This window comes from Kogia breviceps, chromosome 6 (assembly GCF_026419965.1).
Source record: "Kogia breviceps isolate mKogBre1 chromosome 6, mKogBre1 haplotype 1, whole genome shotgun sequence".
NCBI classification, from domain to species: Eukaryota; Metazoa; Chordata; class Mammalia; order Artiodactyla; family Physeteridae; genus Kogia; species Kogia breviceps.
This window is the reverse complement of record NC_081315.1, coordinates 117,871,245-117,896,970: the sequence shown is the minus strand read 5'-3', so window position 1 is coordinate 117,896,970 and position 25,726 is coordinate 117,871,245. Positions and strand designations below refer to the sequence as shown.

Genomic DNA, 25,726 nt, shown 5'->3' with positions numbered 1-25,726 from the left:
AGGGGATTATAAAATAAAGATATTGCCCACTATCCAGTTCTACAAGAATCAAGTCATTAGGCACTGTAGTCACGGACCTACAATACACCCTGAAAGGAATTCAGGGTGAAGAGGCACTTAGTTCTCAGGGAAAACTAGCTGAACCAGCCCTCATAGTTAGATATTTTCAGGAGAAAATTTTATGAACCCAGATCTTTGCATCTTCCCAAACTTAGAAAAGCACTAAAAACATTAACTAATATATCTATTCCTTGCATATAGCAGTAACCTTCTACCAAGATGTGTACTTGATTGTACTATATACTGGCCTCCCACCTTACCTCTTTGGAACAGTCCTCAGAGCTTTCTGAAAGACTGTCTCTTGGGATATAATCTTGAGGTTGGCTCAAGTAAAATTTTCCATTTCTTTCTTACACTGACTATTGATTAATTTTTTTCATCAATAAAACAAAAGATAGGAAAAAAACCACAAACATACAAAAACCCTCACTCTGATTAAACTTAATTCTAGTGCCAAATATATGGAAATACATACACATGAAAACAGTAATTAAAAATGCAGAACACATAATAGTATGCACAGATTATAAATTGCTATATAAAATATATATGTGCATTGACTGATGTGATTTAAAAGCAATAGTGCTTAATATTCATTTGATCATTTTTATTAAGTAGGCTGTTAATAAGTAATTGTATTAAATTTTTTAAATTGTGAAGTGCTAAAAATGTTTTCCATTCTAGCTGGAAACATCCAACAACTCATTTCAGTAATTATTTATTAAAGACTATTACTTATTATTATTATTAATTTATTCTAACATTAAAATAGCAGTTGCTTCTGATCTAATGGAGGGACCAGGCAAGATACCAGGTACAGTGTAATACATGCCATGATAGGGAGAAAGAGAAGAGGCCTTAATCTCATGTGCCTCTATTCATTAAAGGAGATAAGCAATAAGTTTACATATAAGGAAACAATGAAACATTCCCTAAAGTGGCCAGTGCACCAACAGAAGAACTTACAAACTACACATGAGAAATCTACAGTCTATTAGGAGAATCCTCTATGTCTGCATTTGATTGAAATGGGCTCAGATTTTAAGTGAAATTAAATCATTGGAAAAAAAAGTAAAGCAAATGTTTTGATAATGTGTGCTTTCCTCTTATTTCAGACTTTTCCAGAACTCAGTGGGTTTTGTAGTACATCCATTGGTAAGATACTCGCCACGGGCATTGCTTGGTGAGTCTGACATTTGAACATGGCAAGCATCGCCCTCCGGAACCTACAATAAAAAAGGGAAAATCTGGCATTACCCATGAGGACCTGGCACTGTTAGAGTACTCTCAAACATGGCTAAGATGCCACTACTACCAACTGGCATCTCCAGATAAATTTCTGCTTCCAGCTTTAACATCTGCTGTTGAGACCCTTGGTCAATGTATCAAGTGTATGACACAGTTAAAGACCACTTGTGCACCACTATTAACATTGAAGACACTTAATAAAAACCACTAATTATGTCTAAGAGGGTGCATCTAACGTCATTTGCAAGGAATTATTTACTTGAACTAAGGATGTGTATTTCATGCATTTGTTCTTCTGAGCAAAAGCCAGTTTAAATTAAGAGGAGCTTGAGAATGCCTGACCTTTCCTAAAGAACTACCAAGAGACTCTGAATTTAAAATGTGTTCTTTATGCTTCTTATGTGGTCTGCTTCTTAAAAGTTTTTGTTTCTTCATATATCTGTGGCTAAAGTTGCTTTCCTAACATGTGCATAAATACATAAGTGTAATAAAAGCAGCATTGGCATTCCAGGATCAAATTACTTCACCTCTACTGAGATTTTTCTGGTCAAATATTTAAGCACAGTAGATTGGTTCATCCCAATCTACTGTAGATTGGTTCATCTACTGTTACATCTTTAAGCAGTAACGGGAAATGAAGTAGTCTAAGCTTCACGGAGGAGGCAGGAAAGAAATCCTTGCTCAGAGGCTCAACAAAGGGGGAAGGGGAAGATTTTCAACTACCCTGAGTGACTACACACTCCTGAAGCCCTTTATGTTAGCACTGAATTTTTCCTTGCGTTTGAATAATACGTCTTCCTCCTAGTAAATATACAACTATGTTACCCACTTAGGGAGTCCAACTGGCCTTTCTTTGTCCATTTTCCAGTAATAGAACTACTCTCTTCTTTGCAAAACCAATTCCACGTATTTTAAATGGGGTAACCATGTGATCCAAGCTGAGCTCCCCAATGACCATCCAGGGCTGCTTCTGGCAGAAAGACATGTGAGACGAAATTCACATTTGGGGATGCTTAGCTTGTGGAACTTGGGTCTTGAGTTACCCGTGATTATCTTGCCTCTGTGTGGGAAGAGCCTGTCACAGAACTGGAGCCCTAGACATTTAAGGTCCTAAATGCTTCTCAAGTTGCATGAACCAAATAACTTTTACATTCATCTGAAGTGAGTTTCTGTCACTTACCTCCCCAAAAGTTTTAGAACATTATTCATTGCCTTTTTCACATTGTTTCTGTATACGCGTTTTTTAGTAGAGAAGCATTTTAGACATAACTTACTTTTTATTAGCAATCACATAAATACAGGGATTGTAGAATGTAGAAGATTTTGCAAACAGTGGAGCTAGGATGGCCACTGAGGGAGGAATCTTCTTTGGGTCACCAAAAGAAGCCCATAAGCACACGATGGAATACGGGGACCATGCCACCAGAAACATGAGTATCATTATCACAGACATCTGTAAAAGAAATCAATATTCGCCAAACCCAATATCTTAAATATCAGAATAACTAATATATCTTAAACTGCATGAAAAATTGTCTGGATTTGAACATGAATGAATTTATGTTGTTGAAGACACAGATGAAAAACTGAATTTTCCCCTCATACTTTGCTAATGTGCCTGAGGTCATCTATGATAACAAAAGCATGTGAGGTGGACAGACTGGCACGCAAATGTGAAGAGTGCCCACCTCCTCTGGGTGAGCCAGGAGAGTACAGAAGCTGGCTTGGATGACAGGCAGAAGGGCCCGCTCCTGGTCACCTGGAGTGACGGTGCTGCTGCTACCGGCTGCTGGAGTTGTGTTTTCTTTTCCTCACTCTCATCTGCTAATCTAAAAAACAACTTTCTAACTTTCTAAACTCAACGTGAAAAAAAGTCCTCTATTGAGCTCCATGAATTCTCATATAGGCCATTTGAGCTTGGTATATAATGAATCACACATAACGCGTACAGTGCAGATAATTTTGTAAAGGAGCTACCCTTACATTTTGTTTGAATGAAAAATTATCGTTGTACATTGCTCCCTCCTGATTGCCCACTAAAACGATAGTAAAGGTTTAAAAAGACATCAACGCGTAAGGTCTGAGAACCACAGATTAGACACTTTGTAAAAGTTAAAATTGAATAACCATTAGACAAGTGGCATATTACTTATCAGACCTGAGAATGATTTTTTTTAATTTTTTTTAATTTTAAAGAGCCAGGAATGAGGGAAAATCAGGTACAGTTGAATCCACTCCACAGAACTACAGAAAGTCTCAGGAATTGGAGGTGACAGTTCTGAATGTGGGGCTGCACTTGGAACCTAAAACACAAAAACTCATTAAAATCTGCAAAAAGAAGCATTTAGACTTCTAAATCCCCTCTCTATTCAGCTAGGAAACAGCCCCCTCTCCCCAGAAGAATCCCAAGGGTCAGTATAAGAGAGGGTAAAGCAGGGAAACTTGGGACTGGGGGACACTGGCCTCAGCTGAGAGCTGGCATAGTGTCCTGAAAAGAGGGGGGCTGCACGCTGTCCCTTCCCTGCACTGAGCCATGAGAATGTGGGTACACAGACTTGTACCTCCTTCCCAGAAAGGTGAAAGAATCTTCTCTCCTTGGAAACTGACCAGCACAGAAGAAAATACCCAGAGATACAGATCATCAGAACCACCCCCTCAACAGACATAAGCCAGTGAAAGAGCACAGCAAGAGCTCACAATCAACTTTTTAACGCATCACTCTTAAATATGCAGGGACAGTCACTGATCACCAGACATTGAGGAAACACACAAACTGACAGGCAGAGACCAAAACAGTGCAGGAACTCGGGGAAAAAAAAAATGTGATGAACAGAAGGAAAATGTAAATATATACACAATATCATCAGAGAAATGAGAGAAGATACACATGCATTAAACAAGAGGAGGATGCTATCAAAAAGAAGTACAGAGTATAAAATAATGCTTCTATCTCATCTATAAAAGTGAAAGCAGAATTTTTAAAATGCAATAGGAAGGCTGAAATGTATGGTCAGCCAGGGTAAGGGTGAGGTAAATAAGGTGAACTGTGCCAAGTTCAGGGTCAAATCCTGTCTTTATTTAATATTTTATATTTTGTTCAATGTGGATTTTCTACATAGATTTTGATTTTTTAAAATACTGTACTAACTACTTGATTTTTTGATTACTGAGCTTTTTGGCACCTGCTTAAATTTTGCACCCCAGGCTTGAGCCTCACTCTCCTCACCCAATCCCAGTCCTGGACATGGTTGAGGAAATCTCTCAGAAAGTAGAAACAGGGACTTCCCTGGCGGTCCAGTCATTAAGACTTTGCCATCCAATGCAGGGGGTGTGGGTTCAATCGCTGTTTGGGGAGCTAAGATCCCACAGGCCTCCCGGCCAAAAAACCAAAGCATAAAACAGAAGGAATATTGTTAACAAATTCAATAAAGACTTTAAAAATGGTCCACATCAAAAAAAAAAAAAAACTTAAAAAAAAAAAGAAAGTAGAAACAAAAACAAACAGGGGACTTCCCTGGTGGTGCAGTGGTTAAGAATCTGCCTGCCAATGCATGGGACATGGGTTCGAGCCCTACTCCAGGAAGATCCCACATACCACAGAGCCACTAAGCCCGTGCACCACAACTACTGAAGCCTGCATGCCTAGAGCCTATGCTCCGCAACAAGAGAAGCCACTGCAATGAGAAGCCCGCACACTGCAACAAAGAGTAACCCCTGCTCACCACAACTAGAGAAAGCCCGCGTGCAGCAATGAAGACCCAACACAGCCAAAAATAAATAAATAAATAAAAACAAAACAAAAAACAGAAATAATGCAGGAGAGAATATTTAAGAAAATTAAGACAAATCCAGGAGATTAAATACTCAAATAAAAAGAGTTCCAGAAAAAGAGAACAGAGAAAACAAAATGGGAGGGGAAACTCACCAGAGAAATAATACAAGAAAACTCCCAGAAGGGAAGAACTGAGTCTCGACATAGAAAGCATTCACCCAGTACCCAGAACGTGGGTGAATAAAGAGCCACACCAAGGCATATTGGCATGACATTTCAGAAAACTGGAGACACAGATAAAATCACACTTCCAGAGAGAATGCAGATCACTGGAATGCTGTCAGCCTTCTCAATAGTGACACCTGAAGCCGAGAGACTATATAGAGTAATGCCTTCAAAATTCTTTGAAAGTCATTTTTCTACTTAGAATTCCGTACCAAGCAAACAATTGGTCAAATATGATCATAGAATTAACACATTTTCAGGCATGCAAAATCTTAAAAATTTGACTTCCTTGTGACCTTCTCAGGACTCTATTAGAGAATGTGTTACACCAAATGTGAAGGAGTTAACCAAAAAAAAAAAGGGAAGACATGCAATCCAGAAAACGGGCTATCTTATCTACTAGACAAGCCAAAGGCATTCCCAGCTGGTGACAAAGGAGATGTGGGGATACTAGCTTCCTAGGTAGTCATCCTAAAGAACAGCAGTGTAGACTAGGGCAAGAGATCTGGTGGGTGTCAGGAGGGAAGCACCAAGAAAAGGATAAAGTCGACTTAGTCTCTGATGTATTTGAAAATACTAAGAGGAGACTGAAGCTGCTGGTGGAGAATTTAGAGATGAATTAGTGACAGATACACAGAAGAGTCAGCAAACAAAGCTACAGAGAGAGAGAGGGAGAGGAGAGAAGGGGAGAGAGATGAATGGAGGAAGAGAAAGAGAAAAGGAATGAATTGTTAACTCCAAAGGGGGAAAAGTTGTATAAAAAAAGAAATATAAATCATAGTCTTACAGAGATTTTCAATAAATAAAATTTAGATAATCACAATAATGTAAAATTGGCTCTTCATCTAACTAAATATTAACATTTTACTGATAAGATGAGATAAATGTTGGTGGGGAGGAGTAGGAAAGGTTGGTGTTATAAGAAAAATTTTCTTTGTCTATAGTAGGAAATCAAGAAGTAACAGCAAAGAAAAATACCTAAAACAGGGCTTCCCTGGTGGCACAGTGGTTAAGATTCCATCTGCCAATGCAGGGGACACGGGTTCGAGCCCTGGTCCGGGAAGATCCCACATGCCGCAGAGTGACTAAGCCCGTGCGCCGCAACTACTGAGCCCGCACGCCTAGAGCTCATGCCTCACAACAAAAGAAGCCACTGCAATAAGGAGCCCACGCAAGGCAATGAAGAGTAGCCCCTGCTCGTCACAGCTAGAGAAAGCCCACGTGCAGCAACAAAGACCCAACACAGCCAAAAATAAATAAATAAATTTATTTTTTTTTAAAAAATTACCCAAAACAGCAGATAAGCACATCATTTAGAAATATGGAGGCCGGGCTTCCCGGGTGGCACAGTGGTTGAGAGTCCGCCTGCCGATGCAGGGAACACGGGTTCGTGCCCCGGTCCGGGAAGATCCCACATGCAGCGGAGTGGCTGGGCCCGTGAGCCATGGCCGCTGAGCCTGCGCGTCCGGAGCCTGTGCTCCGCAACGGGAGAGGCCACAGCAGTGACAGGCCCGCGGACCGCAAAAAAAAAAAAAAAAAAAAAAAGAAATATGGAGGCCAACACCAGAAAAAAGAGCCGGAGAGTAAGAATTGCGAGTTGGGGAGAGGTAACTGCAGGGGTCAAGGAACCATGTCCATGTAAAAGCTTGATTACAAAACCTTTTCAAGGATTTTAATGTCTTACCTTTGTTACATCTACCTGATCTGACCAATCTCTGTTGAGATACTCAGTGCAGTTACTAGTAGCATGATGTTTAATGGATCGAGCGACATGGTAATAGCAGTAAAACATCATTATCAAGGGCACAATAAAATTTATCGCAACAACCATCATGGTGTAAGAAACAAAAGATCTGAAAGTAAGAAAAGGAAATAATTAAATCATGACATTAAATCACTACTCATTTAATATACTAAATAGAGTAAGGGAAACACGATAATTATCAGAAATAACACTGGCACTGTCCAGCAGTCATTATATTATTAAATAGCTTAGGAAGTGTATTTGACTTTGAGTCCATTTGGACTAGGGGTCGGCAAACTATGACCTGTGGGCCAAATCCAGCCTGTTGCCTGTCTTTGTAAATATAATTTTATTGGAACCACATTCATTACATACAGTCTAGGGCTGCTATCACAGGCAGAGTTGAATAGCTGCAATGGAGACAGTCTTGCCTGTAAAGCCTAAAATATTTATTTTTTGACCTTGCACTAAATCTAAAAAGTTTTACGTTTAGTTTGAGTTAGAAATTTTCTATTTGCTTTTCTTCACAATCTTTCCTTTAATAAACTAAATTACCCCCTTTTCCCTGGTAAATATAGAAAAGCATCACTGATGAGCAAGCAAATCCTTGCAGTGACTGTGCTTTTGCTGCATAATTCTCAGGAGATGCTTTATCACCAGATCATCTAGAAAAGAAAGCCTGGACTTTTGCCAGATCTGCACACTGTCTAGCTCCACTAACACTCCTTTCCCCCGTCAGGTCCTACCTCTAAGGTGCGGATATTGGAAGGATTCTCTGTTTCGCCTTTGCTGCCAGAAGACAGAGGAAGGAACAGAGCAGGGGACAAGGGGAGCTGGGTGGCCTGTCCTTGCAAATAAGCATAAGTCACTTTTCTCAATTCATCTCTGCTGTAACCATATCATCTATACCAAGGAAGCTCTTTGTCATCTCTGTATGAGAAACATTTGATCTGACCTTAAATTTGAAATGGTGAGAAAATGTCTACACTAGAAGCATTTGATTATAAAGTGTAAACATGTCTCTTACACATCATTTTTCCGCCAGTTTATGGTACAGGTGGCCCCAGTAGGATCTGGGGCATAACTAGCCCACCCAACAATAGGCATCAAAGCCCAAAAGAGGCCATTGATCCAGGCCCCCAGAATCATGCTGATGTAAGTGTTGGTGGTCATTCTTCTTCCTATTAACAAACATATGGAACATCAAAGTCATTTCCCAATGATGTGATTCATATCTTTTTTTTTTTGCGGTACGCGGGCCTCTCACTGTGTGGCCTCTCCCGTTGCGGAGCACAGGCTCCGGACGCGCAGGCTCAGCAGCCATGGCTCACAGGCCCAGCCGCTCTGCGGCATGTGGCATCTTCCCATACCGGGTCACGAACCCGTGCCCCCTGTATCGGCAGGTGGACTTTCAACCACTGTGCCACCTGGGAAGCCAAATATCTTCATTTTGTTTTAACTGATTATTCAAAGTTGTCATCAAATAGATTCTTCACAGAGCAGTTTAGTTCACACAAAACCTATCTACATGAATTCACATTCTGAAAAAAAAAAAGACATTTAAGCTGAAACCTGAATGATAAAATGATCAGTCAGAGGATAGAAATGGAGAAAGACTAGGGAAACAGCACTTACAAAGACCCCAAAGTGGGAAAGGGTTTGGCTAGTACCCCAAAGTGAGAGGACCCCAGACCACACTGGAAAGGTAGCCAGGGGCCAGAATGCGTGGGACCTTGGAGGTTGTGTTATGAAATTTGGGTTTTATTCTAGGTATAATAGAAAAATCACTGAAACTTTCAGTCAAGGATTATCAGAGAAATATGACTGACCATGTTGCAAGCCATTACATTTACATTTTGAAGTGAATGTGTATCGAGCAGTACTTAGGCAAAAATGGGTTCATTGAGAAAGCTGAGAAAAGTGCTGTACCTGCATCAGGACAGCAGATGGTCAGGTATCGATCCACAGCCACAACTGTGAGCAATCCAATACTTGCCATTCCAAAAAAGATATTCAATCCAGCATAAATCTGAAGATCAAAATTGGAAAGATTCCACCATTCTACACATCCTCCCAAGAGACATTTACACTTTTATCCCATTGCTAAAATATATTTTAAATACACTGTTTTTTATTTTACTAATTTTAAAATATATCATCTATTGTCAAATTATAAGTGGTTTAATAAAGGCATTTATAGAAAATGTTTTGAGACTTCATTAATTAAAATAAATTTTTTATAAAATGTTAAGACTTAAAGTAAAACTTCTATACATACTCTGTGGAGTACAAAAACAAACCATAAATTAAGTGCAATGCATGTAACCAACAAAAGACTGCTATTCAGAAGACAGACAATTAAACAGGGGGAAAAGACAAACAGAAAAATGGGCTATTCACACAAGAGGAAACCTGCATGTTTATGACATAAGAGGTACAATCACATTAAATCTTGAAAGAAATGAAAATTATAAGATATTATTTTATATCCATCAAAATGCTACAAATTCAAAAGTCTGACAACCCCAAGTGTTGGAGAAAATGTGGAGTAATAGAAGTTCTAGCAACTGGCACAACCATTTTGGAGAGAAATTTGTCCACATCTGATCAAATTGAAGATAAACATTATCTACAACCAAACCATTCCTTTCCTAGTAATGTATCTAAACTCTCACACATTGCAGAAAAAGACATGTATGAGAACAATTTATTGAAGCCTTGTTTGTGGTTTTAAAAAATTGGAAACAGGGAATTCTCTGGCAGTCCAGTGGTTAGGACTCCATGCTTTCACTGACGGGGCCTGGGTTCCATCCCTGGCTGGGGAACTAAGATCCTGCAAGCCAAGCCACATGGTGCAGCCAAAGAAAAAAAGAAAAAATTTTTTAAAAACCCCAAATGATCTGAAGCACATATTGCAAAACATTAAGATTTGATAAAGCTGGTTGGTGCACACATGGGTATTCACTACTCTCTACTCTTTTCATTCTATAGTTTTATAGCTTAAAATAGCTAACTGTTTTAAAAAATTAATTAAAATCACTGAAAATTAAATCACTGAAAATTAAGTCATTAATGCAAATTAATTTATTTTCTTGTCAGTAAAAATCATAGTAGATATATTCACCAGCAATTCTCATGGAGAACTTTCCATAGAAAAAAATCAGCAACATGTAGTTTAACTACATTACTTAGATATTAGACATAGTCATTAAATATTTTATTGTTTCAAATGAAAGCAGAGTAATTCCTTTTTGAATTTGCAATATGCAAGTTTTTATTTGAATATGCAAATGTTCACTTTTCTTCTCTAGTTGACTGCTAATTTTTTGTTAGTTTATTCCTTTGAGTTGGGGAAATTTTGAAAATATAATGATGGCTACTGATTTCATTTCTCTTATTAAAGAATATATTTCCCAGTCACTCCTAAAGCCATTTTTATTAAGAGCATCATATCTGTTATCCTACATAATCTTATTTGATTGAAACCCTTGGGATTTTTTTAAAGACATTTAAATGTACATTTTCTTAATCTACTTTATTTTGCTTTGATTCTAAAGATCTCCAATACCTGACATCCTGCATGTCCAAACTTCCAACTTCCATGCAGATCTGAAGCAGCAGACATGGGGTAGCCAATGCTACTGACCCCTATATCAGTAACAGCCAAGTTAATGATAATTGCATTTGTGGGTGTCCGAAGCTCCTTGTACTTAATGAAGATGCCCAGAACTATTATGTTGCTGAGAACACTTATCATACCTGAGAACATAAACAAAAAAATCACACATTTTGTTTAATTTGAATGTGTAAAAGTAGAATCAAATTAAATACTTAAGCTCCTTCAAAAATATAGCAAATCTGTTTTGGTTCGTTTATTTGAAGAGCTTCAGCTATTCTTCAAGCTAGTTGTAATATCTTCACAGCCCTTTTGTAAAATAGAAACATAAAAATTAAAGCACAAAGAATCTACCAATTGCATAAACCAGCACCAAAGACTGGTGTTAATGTCATCACTATTGATCACTCTGTCCTTGATATTATTCCCTTGCATGTCATGATAGCACCACCACTGATTTTTAGGATATACATATGATCATACAATCTCCTTTGGCAGCTTAATTCTCTCATCCTCCTTCCTGAAGCCTGAGGCTCTCCTTTCTCTATAGTTTCTCAAGCCTCAGCTATCATTCTATCCTAACAGTGCTTCTGTCACTTTCCATCCCTGAAATTTGCTCCAGTCCCACATCCCTTTTCATACAATTCATTGCCAGTAAACATTTATTAAGCATCTACAGTATGTAAGATCATATGACTGTTTCAATATCACTTGAAACTCAACATGTTCAAATCTAAATTCTTCATTTTACACACACACACACACACACACACACACACACACACACACACACACACACACACACACACACACCCCTATAGAAGAATGCACACTGCAAGGTTTGGCTATCCAGAGAGGAAGTCGGACTGGCTTTCAGGTCCACTGAGAAGCCTCACAGGCCATATCACCCTAGTCAAGTCAATTGGCTGGATTCAGGTAGACTGATGACTGGACTTCTTAATCTGAATGCCAGTGTTTTCATTTACAGCAAGAAATGTTGTTGAGTGGACTGGATGTGCATGTTAGCCTGTTTAATACTCTCTACATGCAACAAAGGATGCACACATTTCCCATAAGCCAGATGTGGGCCATATTAGGTCCTAACAGCTGAGAGAGGCTACAGCTATTACCAGATTCCTAGGGGCTAAAGGAGGAGTAAGGAACAAAAGGAATAGAGTGGTGTTCACCATCATGAAGAGAACTCTGGTGATCAGCTCCAGCTATTGCCGGAGAGAGGGAAGGTTTCCAAGCACCAACACCCAAATGTATCAGCCAAGGAAGAACTTCTATTATATCTTGGCACCTTCGTCAAAACTTCCATTGAAAATCCTGTTATACTAATCTTCCAGGTTCCTGTTCTTTCCTCCTGCATGCTGCTGGCAGAATAAACTTTCTGTAACGTAAAATTAACCAAGGCTCTTCACAAAACCTCCAATACACCCCAACGTCTGCAGGATGAAGTCCACATGTCCCAGCCTGGTATTCCAGGCTCTTGGCCTCAATCTGTTTTTACGCTCTCTAAGCAAATTTTCACACTTGTCAAACAAGCCCTCCATCTAATTATTTATCAAATGCACCAGGCTTGTGGTAAATTTCGGCTTTCATTTCTCCCACTTGGAACACCCTACTCCTTTCCTCTACCTTTCCAAATGCTACCCTTCAAAATTCTGTTCAAGGCCAATTCTGCCCCAAAGACTTGTCCTCCGCATAGTATCCTCTCTTCTCTAAATTCTCAAAGTACTTGTTTATATTATACTTTATCTTACGTGATGCTATATTACTTAATTCATACGTGCCTAGTCTTCCTGTGTAGATTTTAGGCTTCTAATCATTTCTATGTTGTATATATGACATATAGCAGATTTATTTAATAAACGGACAACTAAAACTCATATTGCTTAATGTCTGTTATTCCTGCAAGCATAATTAAGGCACAATGATATCAAATTAGATGATTCTTTGGCTCAGTATTTTTGCATCTAGTATTGTAGCTCCAAAATGTTTAGTGAATTTAAGAATCTTTCTGGGCTAGTTACAGATTTGATGATTTTTAAGTCAGATAAAAACACAGTGCAGTAAATTTTTGCCTACCAAATATGCAACCAGAATAAAGTAATTGTGCATTGGGGGCAGTTTTAGATATAACAGGGAGAATGAGGTAAACAATTTAACCCTTTTTCTATTTTCTCTGCAGCTGTCTCAGGCACTCTGCTTTATTTCCTAGCTGTAGGTGTTTTCTAATGAGTAGACAATAGATCATTTAGTAGTTAGGTCTATGTTCAGTTAATTTCCCCTTGGCTTCTGTGGCTCTCCTCCAATCTCTTTGGCAGATCCTTCTTAATCTACTTCCTGGCCTTTCTTTCTTCATCTCTACCTTATTAAATATATACATTGTCCAAGTTTCTGTCCTGGACCTTCTTTCTTTTCACATTCAATATACACTCAGTGATTTCACAGATTCAAGGCTATATGCTGTTACTTTCCAGATCAATCTCAAAAAATTCAAACTCATGTGTGCAGCTTTTTATGGGACTTCTCTCAAACAGAACCCAGAGATTTTCTCTCTTGACCCAAACATGTTCTTCCCCAGATGTGCTCCTATCTTGAAGAATAGCTTCACCATCTATCCAGTGGCCCAAAAGAGAAACCTAGATGTCATCTTTGATGCTCCCTCACCTTCTCCCCCAGTCTCCACATCCAACCATCAATTCTAACTTCTAGCTCTTGAATGTGTCTATTTCTATCTCCAAAGCTACTACTTCCTCCTCAGAAGTCTTTTTTTTTTTTTTTTTTTTTTTTTGTGGTACACGGGCCCCTCACCGTTGTGGCCTCTCCCGTTGCGGAGCACAGGCTCCGGACGCGCAGGCCCAGCAGCCATGGCTCACGGGCCCAGCCGCTCGGCGGCATGTGGGATCCCCCCGGACCGGGGCACGAACCCGTGTCCCCTGCATTGGCAGGCGGACTCTCAACCACTGCGCCACCAGGGAAGCCCCAGAAGTCTTTTTAATCTTAATCACACAGGGTCCACCTACCTGGTCTCTTAGCTCACTACAGCACATTTCTAAAATACAAATTGGATCATGTCATTCAGTGATTCCCCTATCGCCTTTACAGCTTAGGTCTTTCATTAGCTGGTACACAGCCATCCTCTCAGCCTAGTATCTCTCATACTTCATCCTACAAGTCACCCATAATGAATCTATTTCAGATCCTTAATTCGCCATGCCCTCTTGCTCCCCAGCATTAACTGGAGAAAGGGAGAGTGCTCAAGTTGGTAACGTTTGTAAGAGCTAACAATCTAAGAGAAATATTAAACTAAAACTTAAATTTAAAATGAAAAATCTAAATAGGCTCTTGGTAAAAGTAACAAATGAAATAAATGCTTTGACTAAACTCTTTTCCTCAGTTTTGGCTTCGATTTGGACATTTAAGTGAGTTTTGTTAAAGGGAAAGATTGGGGGACCCAAAGAACAATAAACATTTGAACAAAAATCATAACGAAGTTAGATATGCTCCCTTCAGTTCATCTACTAAAAACACAAACAAACAACACGTACTCATAGTATTGATAAAACTGATCCTTGTAGTTATACCTGAGGGTTCTAGAGTCGAAATACCTGAGTTCAAATCCTGGTGTAGCTACTTAGTAGATGTGTGTGTTGGGAAAGTTATTTAAACTCTTTATCTGTAAACAGGGAAAATAAAATTTACTTACTGAATTAGCATAAGGATGAATTATTCTGTATATGTAAATACTTAGAACAGTGCTTGCTATATACCAAGTATTCCAATAATAACATTAGTAGTGGTAGCAGTAGTAGTAGTGGTGGCGGTGGTGGTTGGAGTAGTAGTAGCAGTAGTAATAGTAATTCTAGTAGAAGTCATCATTGTCATCATAGTAAGATTACTATTACTGTTATTGTTACTGTTACAGGGATAAGAACCAGCAAGAGTATTTTCTTAACAGGAAAATTTCTTTGCATGCTTCTTTTGTAACCAGATCAAAATAGATAGCTTTTCTTGGTCATCTACCAAAAACAAACTAAACCAAAAGTTTGTACACAAAGTACTTCTATGTAATTGTGATAAGGAGCTTATCTCTTTAAGTAGTATATTGTTTTCTCCTTTCTGTTGCAACACCGAAAAAAAAAAAATCAAAAAGAAAACAGAACTTATCCAGTGCTTATCATACAGAGGTATTCAAATGAAAGTTAGCTGAGGAACCACGTTTTCTATCACAGAAGTAATACTCTGTGAATTACGGGGAAACTAAGCAATTATAAAGAATAAACTGGGTACAGTAGGATTTGTTATGTTTTTACTCTACTTTTGAACATATTTGAAAATTTTCATAAGTCAATCCAAAAAATAATAAAAGTTACTTCTAAAACTCATTACTAAGCATAAAGTTGAAAATGAAGTGACTGCTAAGCATAAAATTAATACCACAATTCAACCTATACATAAAAAAGATAATCAGAGAACTTCTATTGTCAATTTCCTCAGCCCTTTTTTTCAGCCAACAAGTCTTTATCTTAATCCAATATATGCATCAATGAGTGTGTGTATGTGGGGAGAAAGAAACATTTGTCCAACATATACTGTATATATCATTTAGGTGTATTTGTGCATTATTTAATTTTACTCTTCAAAACAATTGTGACAGTAGCTTATCCCCATTTTACAGACATGAAAATGGAAGAATAAAAAACTTGCTCACTGTTGCAAAGATACTAAAAAATGAAAACCAAAGCTCAGTTTTCCAATACAGCATTCGAAAATGAGCTCAATTTACAAACTCTGTCCTCAGTGACAATACACTCTGCTCTCTCTTTTTACAACTTTAATTTTCTTTCCAGGATCTTTCGATCTTAACTAGATTCCACGACCAAGGACAAAACTACAGAAAGTATGTATGAGAATAGTAAATGCTATAAAAATACATTTTTGCCACGGTACACACTATTCCCCAATAAAAACCTAATTTGACAATGTAATAACCAAACATATGGATAATTACTCATTTTATAGAAAACTTTTCTCAGCCCCATTTCACAGCTCTCACTGCCTATCAAAATTCAAAATAACTTGTTATATTAACCACCATCAACCATGTTTCCATTTATTCTTTCACCTACATTCTCTTTTCGAACTTTACAGCCAGGAAGTAGAGCAAGTATTATCATCCTTATTTATCACATGAGCACCCCAACTGAGAAAGGATAAGTGACTTGTCAAGGTTGGCCAACAATACAGAACTTCAAACATTATCTCTGAACCCATGCTTTTTCTACTACCTTATGCTGAAAACCTCTGCTTTTCTTCACTTATTCAAAAACAAAATAACTGTTAATGGAGTAAACATCCATACCTGCCGTAATCAAGTAAGCTGCAACAATATTGTGTTCAGTCTGTGAAAAGGCCGAGCCGTCTTCATTTTTAGAGTCTGAACTGTTGCCTAAATTATTCCTTAGCATTTTGGAGGGAAGATATCACGATAGCCTTCATAATGGGCCTTCAATATCTATGAAATGTTTCAAAAGCCACCTAGGGAAGAATTTTCAGAACCAATCATTTCCACTTAAAGACCTCAAAGAAGGGCCTTTTCATAGAGGCCCTCCCTTAACAAATTTAATTGGGCTAAAGAGGAAAGGATTTTTAATTCCCAGAAGAACGGAAAAGCTTATTAGCAAAATAAAGAGAAATAACAAGCAACACACATTTTAACCAATTACGGCATCAGCCTTATATCCAAGATTATCAAGTGCACACATCCCATTTAAACAATAAACAAACTCAGAAAATCAGATCAGGACCTGACTTAACTGATTTCTGCTGGAAATCAGTTTCAAAATTAAGAGCCAGTCTTAGTCCTCTAAAACTATTCAGATTAAGGTCCCTGTTTTCTGTTTGACCCTTTCAAGTTTTCCATTTCAATTCCTTTTGTTTTTTTCCGTAACAATTTAAATCATTAGAGATAAGTAAAGAAGTAATCTCCCCCATCCTTCCAAATTTTACTCCCCTAATGGTAATAATATTGTTTGGTGTATATTCTGCTTTTCATTGCTTATAGAAACATATATTTATACAACTGTTTGAGGTTTCTTCCACTTTTTTTTTCATTCTTTTCAAAAAATGGGGAGCTATGTATATATAAAATCAGTCTGTAATTTTTCCCCTAAAGCCATACCGTAAATTCCAGGTCAATAAACTATGGATATAGCATGATCTACTTCACAATTCACCTCAGTTCATTTACCCTACACTTTGACATGCACACGTAGTTAATCTGGTAATAATCAGAGCATGCACCAGCAAAGTATCTAGATTCAATAATTCATCTTGTAAAGTACTGGGCAATTCTAATATTCTGGATTATCTTGTTATAACTCCAAAAGTGGGTAACATAAGTGGGTGACAATCTAATATGAACATTTACTGTTAGAATAAAATATCCCTATACCTTTTTCCCTATTCTTTATGCCACGTAATATTATAAAAATCTGATCTTCTCAATACTGGATTTCTAAAAATCAGTACTTTACAGAAATGCTAGATGCACCAAAGTTAACAGTGTAAGCATATAACAGAACCACTAGAGGGCTATATTTACCCACTTAATTTAATTTTATAAATCTTAGAATGGCACAGCAAGAAGGGACTGGATAATCCCTTTGCCTCAATTCTCAGTTATACACATATATAAACTAAAGAAGTTGAAATCAGGTTGGTCGATCTGTCCCAGATCCCATAGCTACTAGTACTCAAATTTTTATAAATGTAATGAAATATTCAGAAGTGTATCTATACTAGGAAAGTGAATCTCTTTAGTATTCCAATATCAAAATATTTTCAAATGACCCTAAAGCAATGAACATAATACCTAAGATGACCTCTCCCTTTTAAAAATCTATGGGTTGGGCCTCCCTGGTGGCGCAGTGGTTGAGAGTCTGCCTGCCGATGCAGGGGACACGGGTTCGTACCCGGGTCTGGGAAGATCCCACGTGCCACGGAGCAGCTAGGCCTGTGAGCCATGGCCGCTGAGCCTGCACGTCTGGAGCCTGTGCTCTGCAATGGGAGAGGCCACAACAGTGAGAGGACCGTGTACCGCAGCAAAAAATAAATAAAAAGAAAAAAAAAAAATCTATGGGTTGTTAGGTTTTAAGTCTTTCTCTTTTTTTTGCATTCACCATTCACTCAAAATTTTTTGAGTTTACTTTGGTTCATACTCCCTTCCTTTTCTTTTTTTTTTTTTCCCCTTCCTTTTCTGTAATGGATTATTCCTAGTTAGTTGTAGTACCCATTTCAATTTTCCAGAAATAATTATTTCTATTTGTAGGCACTGAAGAAGAGAGATTGGTTCAAGATGGCGGAGTATAAGGATGTGCGCTCACACCCTCTTGTGAGAGCCCTGGAATCACAACTAACTGCTGAACGATCATTGACAGGAAGACACTGGAACTCACCAAAAAAGATACCCCACATCCAAATACAAAGGAGAAGCCGCAGTGAGATGGTAGGACAGGTGCAATCACAATAAAATCAAATCCCATAACTGCTGGGTGGGGGACTCACCAACTGGAGAACACTTATACCACAGAAGTCCACCACTGGAGTGAAGGTTCTGAGCCCCACATCAGGCTTCCCAATCTGTGGGGGTCCGACAACGGGAGGAGAAATTCCTAGAGAATCAGACTTTGAAGTCTAGCGGGATTTGATTGCAGGACTTCAATAGGACTGGGGGAAACAGAGACTCCACTCCTTGGAGGGCACACACAAAGAACTGTGTGCATCAGGACCCAGGGGAAGGAGCAGTGACCCCAGGGGAGATTAAATCAGACCTACCTGCTAGTGTTGGAGGGTCTCCTGCAGAGGCGGGGGTAGCTGTGGCTCACCATGGGGACAAGGACACTGGCGGCAGAAGTTCTGGGAAGTACTCCTTGGCGTGAGCCCTCCCAGAGTCACCATTAGCCCCACCAAACAGCAGGGTAGGTTTCAGAGCTGGGTCGCCTCAGGCCAAACAACCAACAGGGAAGGAACCCAGCCCCACTCATCAGCAGAGAAGCAGATTAGTTTTACTGAGTTCAGTACACCAGAGCAACACCCAGCTCTACCCACCACCAGTCCCTACCATCAGAAAGCTTGCACAAGCCTCTTAGATACCCTCATCCACCAGAGGGCAGACAGCAGAAGCAAGAACTACAATCCTGTAGCCTGTGAAAGGAAAACCACATTCACAGAAAGACAGACAAAATGAAAAGGCTTTGTACCAGATGAAGGAACAAGATAAAACCCCAGAAAAACAACTAAATAAAGTAGAGATAGGCAACCTTCCAGAAAAAGAATTCAGAATAATGATAGTGAAGATGATCCAGGACCTTGGCAAAAGACTGGAGGCAAAGATCAAGAAGATGGAAGAAATGTTTAACAAAGACCTAGAAGAATTAGAGAACAAACAAACAGATGAACAATGAAATAACTGAAATGAAAAATACACTAGAAAGAATCAATAGCAGAATAACTGCGGCAAAAAAACAGATAAGTGACCTGGAAGACAGAATGGTGGAATTCACTGTCACAGAACAGAATAAAGAAAAAAGAATGAGAAGAAATGAAGACAGCCTAAGAGACCTCTGGGACAAGATTAACCACAACAACATTCACATTATAGGGATCCCAGAAGAAGAAAAGAAAGAGATAGGACCCGAGAAAATATTTGAAGAGATTATAGTTGAAAAATTCCCTAACATAGGAGAGGAAATAGCCACCCAAGTCCAGGAAGTGCAGAGTCCCACACAGGACAAACGCAAGGAGAAACACGCCAAGACACATAGTAATCAAATTGACAAAAACTAAAGACAAAGCAAAACTATTGAAAGCAACACGGGAAAAATGACAAATAACATACAAGGGAACTCCCATAAGGTTAACAGCTGATTTCTCAGCAGAAACTCCATAAGCCAGAAGGGAGTGGCATGATATTTTAAAGTGATGAAAGGGAAGAACCTACAACCAAGATTACTCTACCCAGCAAGGATTTCATTCAGATTCAACAGAGAAATCAAACGTTTTGCAGACAAACAAAAGCTAAGAGAGTTCAGCACCAACAAAGCAGCTCTACAAATGTGAAAGGAACTTCTCTAAGTGGGAAACACAAGAGAAGAGAAGGACCTACAAAAACAAACCCATAACAATTAAGAAAATGGTAATAGGAACATACATATTGATAATTACCTTAAACGGGAATGGATTAAATGCTCCAACCAAAAGACACAGGCTTGCTGAATGGATACAAAAACAAGACCCATATATATGCTGTCTTCAAGAGACCCACTTCAGACCTAGAGACACATACAGACTGAAAGTGAGGGGATGGAAAAAGATACTCCATGAAAATGGAAATCAAAAGAAAGCTGGAGTAGCAATACTCATGTCATATAAAATAGACTTTAAAATAAAGAATGTTACAAGAGACAAGGAAGGCCACTACATAATGATCAAGGGATCAATCCAAGAAGATATAACAATTCGAAATATATATGCACCAAACATAGGAGCACCTCAATACATAAGGCAACTGCTAACAGTTATGAAAGAGGAAATCGACAGTAACACAATAATAGTGGGGGGCTTTAACACCTCATTTACACCAACAGACAGATCATCCAAAATGAAAATTAATAAGGAAACACAAGCTTTAAATGACATAATAGACCAGATTTAATTGATATTTATAGGACATTCTATCCAAAAACAGCAAATTACACTTTCTTCTCAAGTGTACACAGAACATTCTCCAGCAGAGATCACAGCCTGGGTCACAAATCAAGCCTCAGTAAATTTAAGAAAACTGAAATCATATCAAGTATCTTTTCCAACCACAACGCTATGATTTAGAAATCAATAACGGGAAAAAAACGTAAAAAACACATACACATGGAAGCTAAACAATACACTACTAAATAACCGAGAGATCACTGAAGAAATCAAAGAGGAAATCAAAAAACACCTAGAGACAGATTACAATGAAAACACAACGATCCAAAACCTATGCGACGTAGCAAAAGCCTTTCTAAGACGGAAGTTTATACCAATACAAGCCTACCTCAAGAAACAAGAAAAATCTCAAATAAACCATCTAATCTTAGGCCTAAAGGAATGAGAGAAAGAAGAACAAACAAAACCCAAAGTTAGAAGGAAAGAAATCATAAAGATCAGAGCAGAAATAAATGTAATAGAAACAAAGAAAACAACAGCAAAGATCAATAAAACTAAAAGATGGTTCCTTGAGAAGATAAACAAAATTAATAAACCATTAGCTAGACTCATCAAGAAAAAGAGGGAGAGGACTCAAATCAATAAAATTAGAAATGAAAAAGGAGAAGTTACAACAGACACTGCAGAAATACAAAGCATTCTAAGAGACTACTACAAGCAACTCTATGCCAATAAAATGGACAATCTGGAAGAAATGGACAAAGTCTTAGAAAGGTATATAACCTTCCAAGTCTGAACCAGGAAGAAGTAGAAAATATGAACAGACCACTAACAAGCACTGAAATTGAAACTGTGATTTAAAATATTCCAACAAACAAAAGTCCAGGACCAGATGGCTTCACAGGCAAATTCTATCAAACATTTAGAGAAGAGCTAACACCCATCCGTCTCAAACTCTTCCAAAAAATTGCAGAGGAAGGAACACTCCCAAACTCATTCTGAGGCCACCATCTCCCTGATACCAAAATGAGACAAAGATACTACTAAAAAGGAAAATTACAGACCAATTATCACTGATGAATATAGATGCAAAAATCCTCAACAAAATACTAGCAAACAGAATCCAACAACACATTAAAAGGATCATACACCATGATCAAATGGGATTTATCCCAGGGATGCAAGAATTCTTCAATATAGGCAAATCAATATGGTATATCTATATGATACACCATGTTAACAAATTGAAGAATAAAAACCATATGATCATCTCAATAGATGCAGAAAAAGCTTTTGACAAAATTCAACACCCATTTATGATAAAAAGAGGGAAACTACCTAACATAATAAAGGCCATATATGACAAACCCACAGCAAACATCATTCTCAATGGTGAAAAACTGAAAGCATTTCCTCTAAGATCAGGAACAAGACAAGTATGTCCACTCTCACCACTATTACTCAACATAGTTTTGGAAGTCCTAGCCATGGCAATCAGAGAAGAAAAAGAAATAAAAGAAATACAAATTGGAAAAGAAGTGAAACTGTCACTGTTTGCAGATGACATGATATTATACATAGAGAATCCTAAAGATTCCACCAGAAAACTACTAGAGCTCATCAATGAATCTGGTAAAGTTGCAGGATACAACATTAATGCACCGAAATCTCTTGCATTCCTATACACTAATGATGAAAAATCTGAAAGAGAAATTAAGGAAACACTCCCATTTACCATTGCAACAAAAAGAATAAAATATCTAGGAATAAACCTACCTAGGGAGACAAAAGACCTCTATGTAGAAAACTATAAGACACTGATGAAAGAAATTAAAGATGATACCAACAGATGAAGAGATATACCATGTTCTTGGATTGGAAGAATCAATACTGTGAAGATGACTATACTACCCAAAGCAATCTAGATTCAATGCAATCCCTATCAAATTACCAACAGCATTTTTTTACAGAACTAGAACAAAAAATCTTAAAATTTGAATGGAGACACAAAAGACTCCAAATAGCCAAAGCAGTCTTGAGGGGAAAAAAAAAGGAGCTGGAGGAATCAGAGTCCAACTTCAGACTATATTACAAAGCTACAGAAATCAAGACAATATGGTACCGGCACAAAAGCAGAAATATAGATCAATGGAACAGGATAGAAACCCGAGATAAACCCACATACCTATGGTCAACTAATCTATGACAAAGGAGGCAAGGATATACAAAAAGACATTCTCTTCAATAAGTGGTACTGGGAAAACTTGACAGCTAAGTGTAAAAGAATGAAATTAGAACACTCGTTAACACCATACACAAAAATAAGCTCAAAATGGATTAGAGACCTACATGTAAGACCGGACACTACAAAACTCTTAGAGGAAAACATAGGAAGAACACTCTGACATAAATCACAGCAAGATCTTTTTTGATCCACCTCCTAGAGTAATGGAAATAAAAACAAAAATAAACAAATGGGACCTAATGAAACTTAAAAGCTTTTGCAAAGCAAAGGAAACTACAAACCAGACGAAAAGACAACCCACAGAATGGGAGAAAATATTTGCAAACGAATCAATGGACATTAAAGGATTAATCTCCAAAATATATAAACAGCTCATGCAGCTCAATATTAAAGAAACAAGCAACCCAATCCAAAAATGGGCAGAAGACCTAAATAGCCATTTCTCCAAAGACATACAGATGGCCAAGAAGCACATGAAAAGCTGCTCAACATCACTAATCATTACAGAAATGCAAATCAAAACTACAATGAGGTATCATCTCATACCAGTTAGAATGGGCATCATCAGAAAATCTACAGACAACAAATGCTGGAGAGGTGTGGAGAAAAGGGAATGTTGGTGGGAATGTAAATTGATACAGCCACTATGAGAACATTATGGAGGTTCCTTAAAACAATAAAAATATTATTACCATATGACCCAGCAATCCCACTACTGGACATATACCCAGAGAAAACCATAATTCAAAAGGACACATGTGGGCTTCCCTGGTGGCACAGTGGTTGAGAGTCCACCTGCTGATGCATGGGACACGGATTTGTGCCCCAGTCCAGGAAGATCCCACATGCCGTGGAGCAGCTGCGCCTGTGAGCCATGGCCACTGAGCCTGCGCCTCCGGAGCCTGTGCTCCACAACAGGAGAGGCCACAACAGTGAGAGGCCCGTGTACCACAAAAACAAAACAAAACAAAACAAACACATGCACCTCAATGTTCATTGCAGCACTATTTACAATAGCCAGGTCATGGAAGCAACCTAAATGCCCACTGACAGACAAATGGATAAAGAAGATGTGGTACATATATACAATGGAATATTACTCGGCCATAAAAAGGAACAAAATTGGGTCATTTGTAGAGACGTGGATGGATCTAGAGACTCACAGAGTGAAGTCGGAAAACAAATATCATATATTAACACATATATGTGAAACCTAGAAAAATGGTATAGATGAACCGGTTTGCAGGGCAGAAACAGCAACACAGATGTAGAGAAAAAACATGGACACCAAGCGGGGAAAGCAGCAGTGGGGGTGGTGGTGGTGGTGATGGGATGAATTGGGAGATTGGGATTGACATATATACACTAATATGTATAAAATAGATAACTAATAAGAGTCTGCTGTATAAAAAATGAATAAAATTCAGAAATTAAAAAAAAAACTGAAGAAAAAATAATTCCAAAAATGGTCAGCTATTTGCTGTAGCTAGAAGTTTTACAGATTATGAGTGTGGTAGATGCATTCAACGTACTTTTTAATGCTTCCTTCATGAGTGATATAGAAAAGCTATATATTGGGATGAGGCTTAGAATACTAAGAAATATAATTATAAGCATGTCAAGTTTACACAGCTCATGATTCTCCAATTTCATAAACTTTAACTGGCCTAAAGTCAGTCCTCCTTTCATAACACCTCCCAAATTTTCAGGAATGCCAGGAAATATTGCTTCTATTCCACTAAATCTTTTCAGTGCTATGGTAACAAGTACATTTTAGCATGATGCAAGCAGTCAGAATGTTATTTGGTTAACAACTCAAAAGATTTAATATGTGAATAATCATCAAAGTATCTTTTACAGTGGAGCTCAGTGATACCACAGTACCAAATGCATTAATGTTAGCCTCCCTAAACATATGAACTCAATTCAAAACCAAATACCCTGGGGAACTTCCCTGGCGATCTAGGGGGCTTGGGTTCAATCCCTGGTCAGGGAACAAAGATCCCACATGCCACGCGGTGTGGCCAAAAAAACAAACAAACAAACAAACACTAAATGCCCCAAAGGAAACCCAGGAAGAACTACTATAAGGAAGAAAAGAGAAAAATAGAGTTTAAAGATAGCTAATGACCAAAAGATATACCTAAGGTAAAAGGTGAAATCTCAAGTGATTTGTCTACCGACATTACTTCCATCAGCCAGTTTAGACTTTTTAAATGTTAAAAAAAAGTGTAGGAATTTGCACTGTTATTTGCCCTTGGGACAATACCAAGGACAAATAATTGCTTGCTATGTCTTTTACAGACCAAGAGTAAAACCCCTGGCCCTAACTCTCACTAAAAGTTTCAACTCAAGTATTCTCAATCAAACAGTCTCCTTTCCCAAGTTGTAAAAGCATAACCACTTCTTCCTGTGAAAAATTTTTTGCTCATCATATATACTTATGGCTCACATATTTATTCATCCTGCTGCAATTCCATTAAGCAAAAAAATTATGTAAAACCCAAAATACTGCTTTAGGCAGTATTAGATAAAACATGCTAGAAAACTTAAAAGATATGGCAACCCCATTCCTTCGGAGAATGAACACATGTGAGGGGGGAAAATCAGTGGCAGGGGAAATTATCCTGTATCACAGTATTCTAACTTGCTATCATGGTTACTTCTTGATACTACAATAGCAGTGAGGAGCAAAACCAATTTCATTTGTGAATCCCTACCCAGGAATCTGAACGTGTAGCAGGCAATCAAATATTTATTTATGGTCAGTAACATCTTAAACCTTGAGTCCCTTAAAAAAAGGAAAATAAAAACATTCAGTAAAACTTTCAACATTCCATCTATGTTGAATGAGAAAAATTAAACATTTCTTAAGAAATGTCATGAACTTCTAGCTCTCAACTTGAACAGAGCTGTTCCATCTTTAATAGATTCATAACCAATACTAAAATTTTCTAATCAATTACTAATTACAATTAGAGAAGCTGCCTTACTTTGATTTATGTACTAACACACAAAAGGGAAAATACAATAAAGTGTGCTGATGTTCTCATATACAAAAGGCAAACATTTTGAAAGGGAGTGTTAATTTGAGAATGT

The 25,726-nt window shown here is 38.0% G+C and overlaps 1 protein-coding gene across 1 annotated transcript; it reads right to left on the bottom strand.

The window, feature by feature from the left end:
• Positions 1–507: 507 nt before the first annotated feature.
• RRH (retinal pigment epithelium-derived rhodopsin homolog) lies at positions 508–16,142 on the bottom strand. The gene is made up of 7 exons (XM_059066734.2): positions 16,037–16,142; positions 10,618–10,808; positions 8,979–9,078; positions 8,077–8,230; positions 6,990–7,158; positions 2,583–2,761; positions 508–1,286 (listed from the first exon to the last, which is right to left on the bottom strand). Exons 1-7 carry the CDS (start codon positions 16,140–16,142, stop codon positions 1,172–1,174), a joined length of 1,014 nt encoding a protein of 337 aa, XP_058922717.1. The 3' UTR covers positions 508–1,171.
• Between the last annotated feature and the right edge of the window lie 9,584 nt (positions 16,143–25,726).

Bases quoted from the DNA above. Each gene is read 5' to 3' on its own strand.
- RRH (XM_059066734.2), bottom strand. From the start codon at position 16,142: ATGCTAAGGAATAATTTAGGCAACAGTTCAGACTCTAAAAATGAAGAC. The intron at 9,079-10,617 runs GTATTGGAGATC...TTTGATCTTCAG, and splicing joins TTGGACATGCAGGATGTCAG to ATTTATGCTGGATTGAATAT. The intron at 7,159-8,076 runs GTAAGAGACATG...TCTTACTTTCAG, and splicing joins AACTGGCGGAAAAATGATGT to ATCTTTTGTTTCTTACACCA.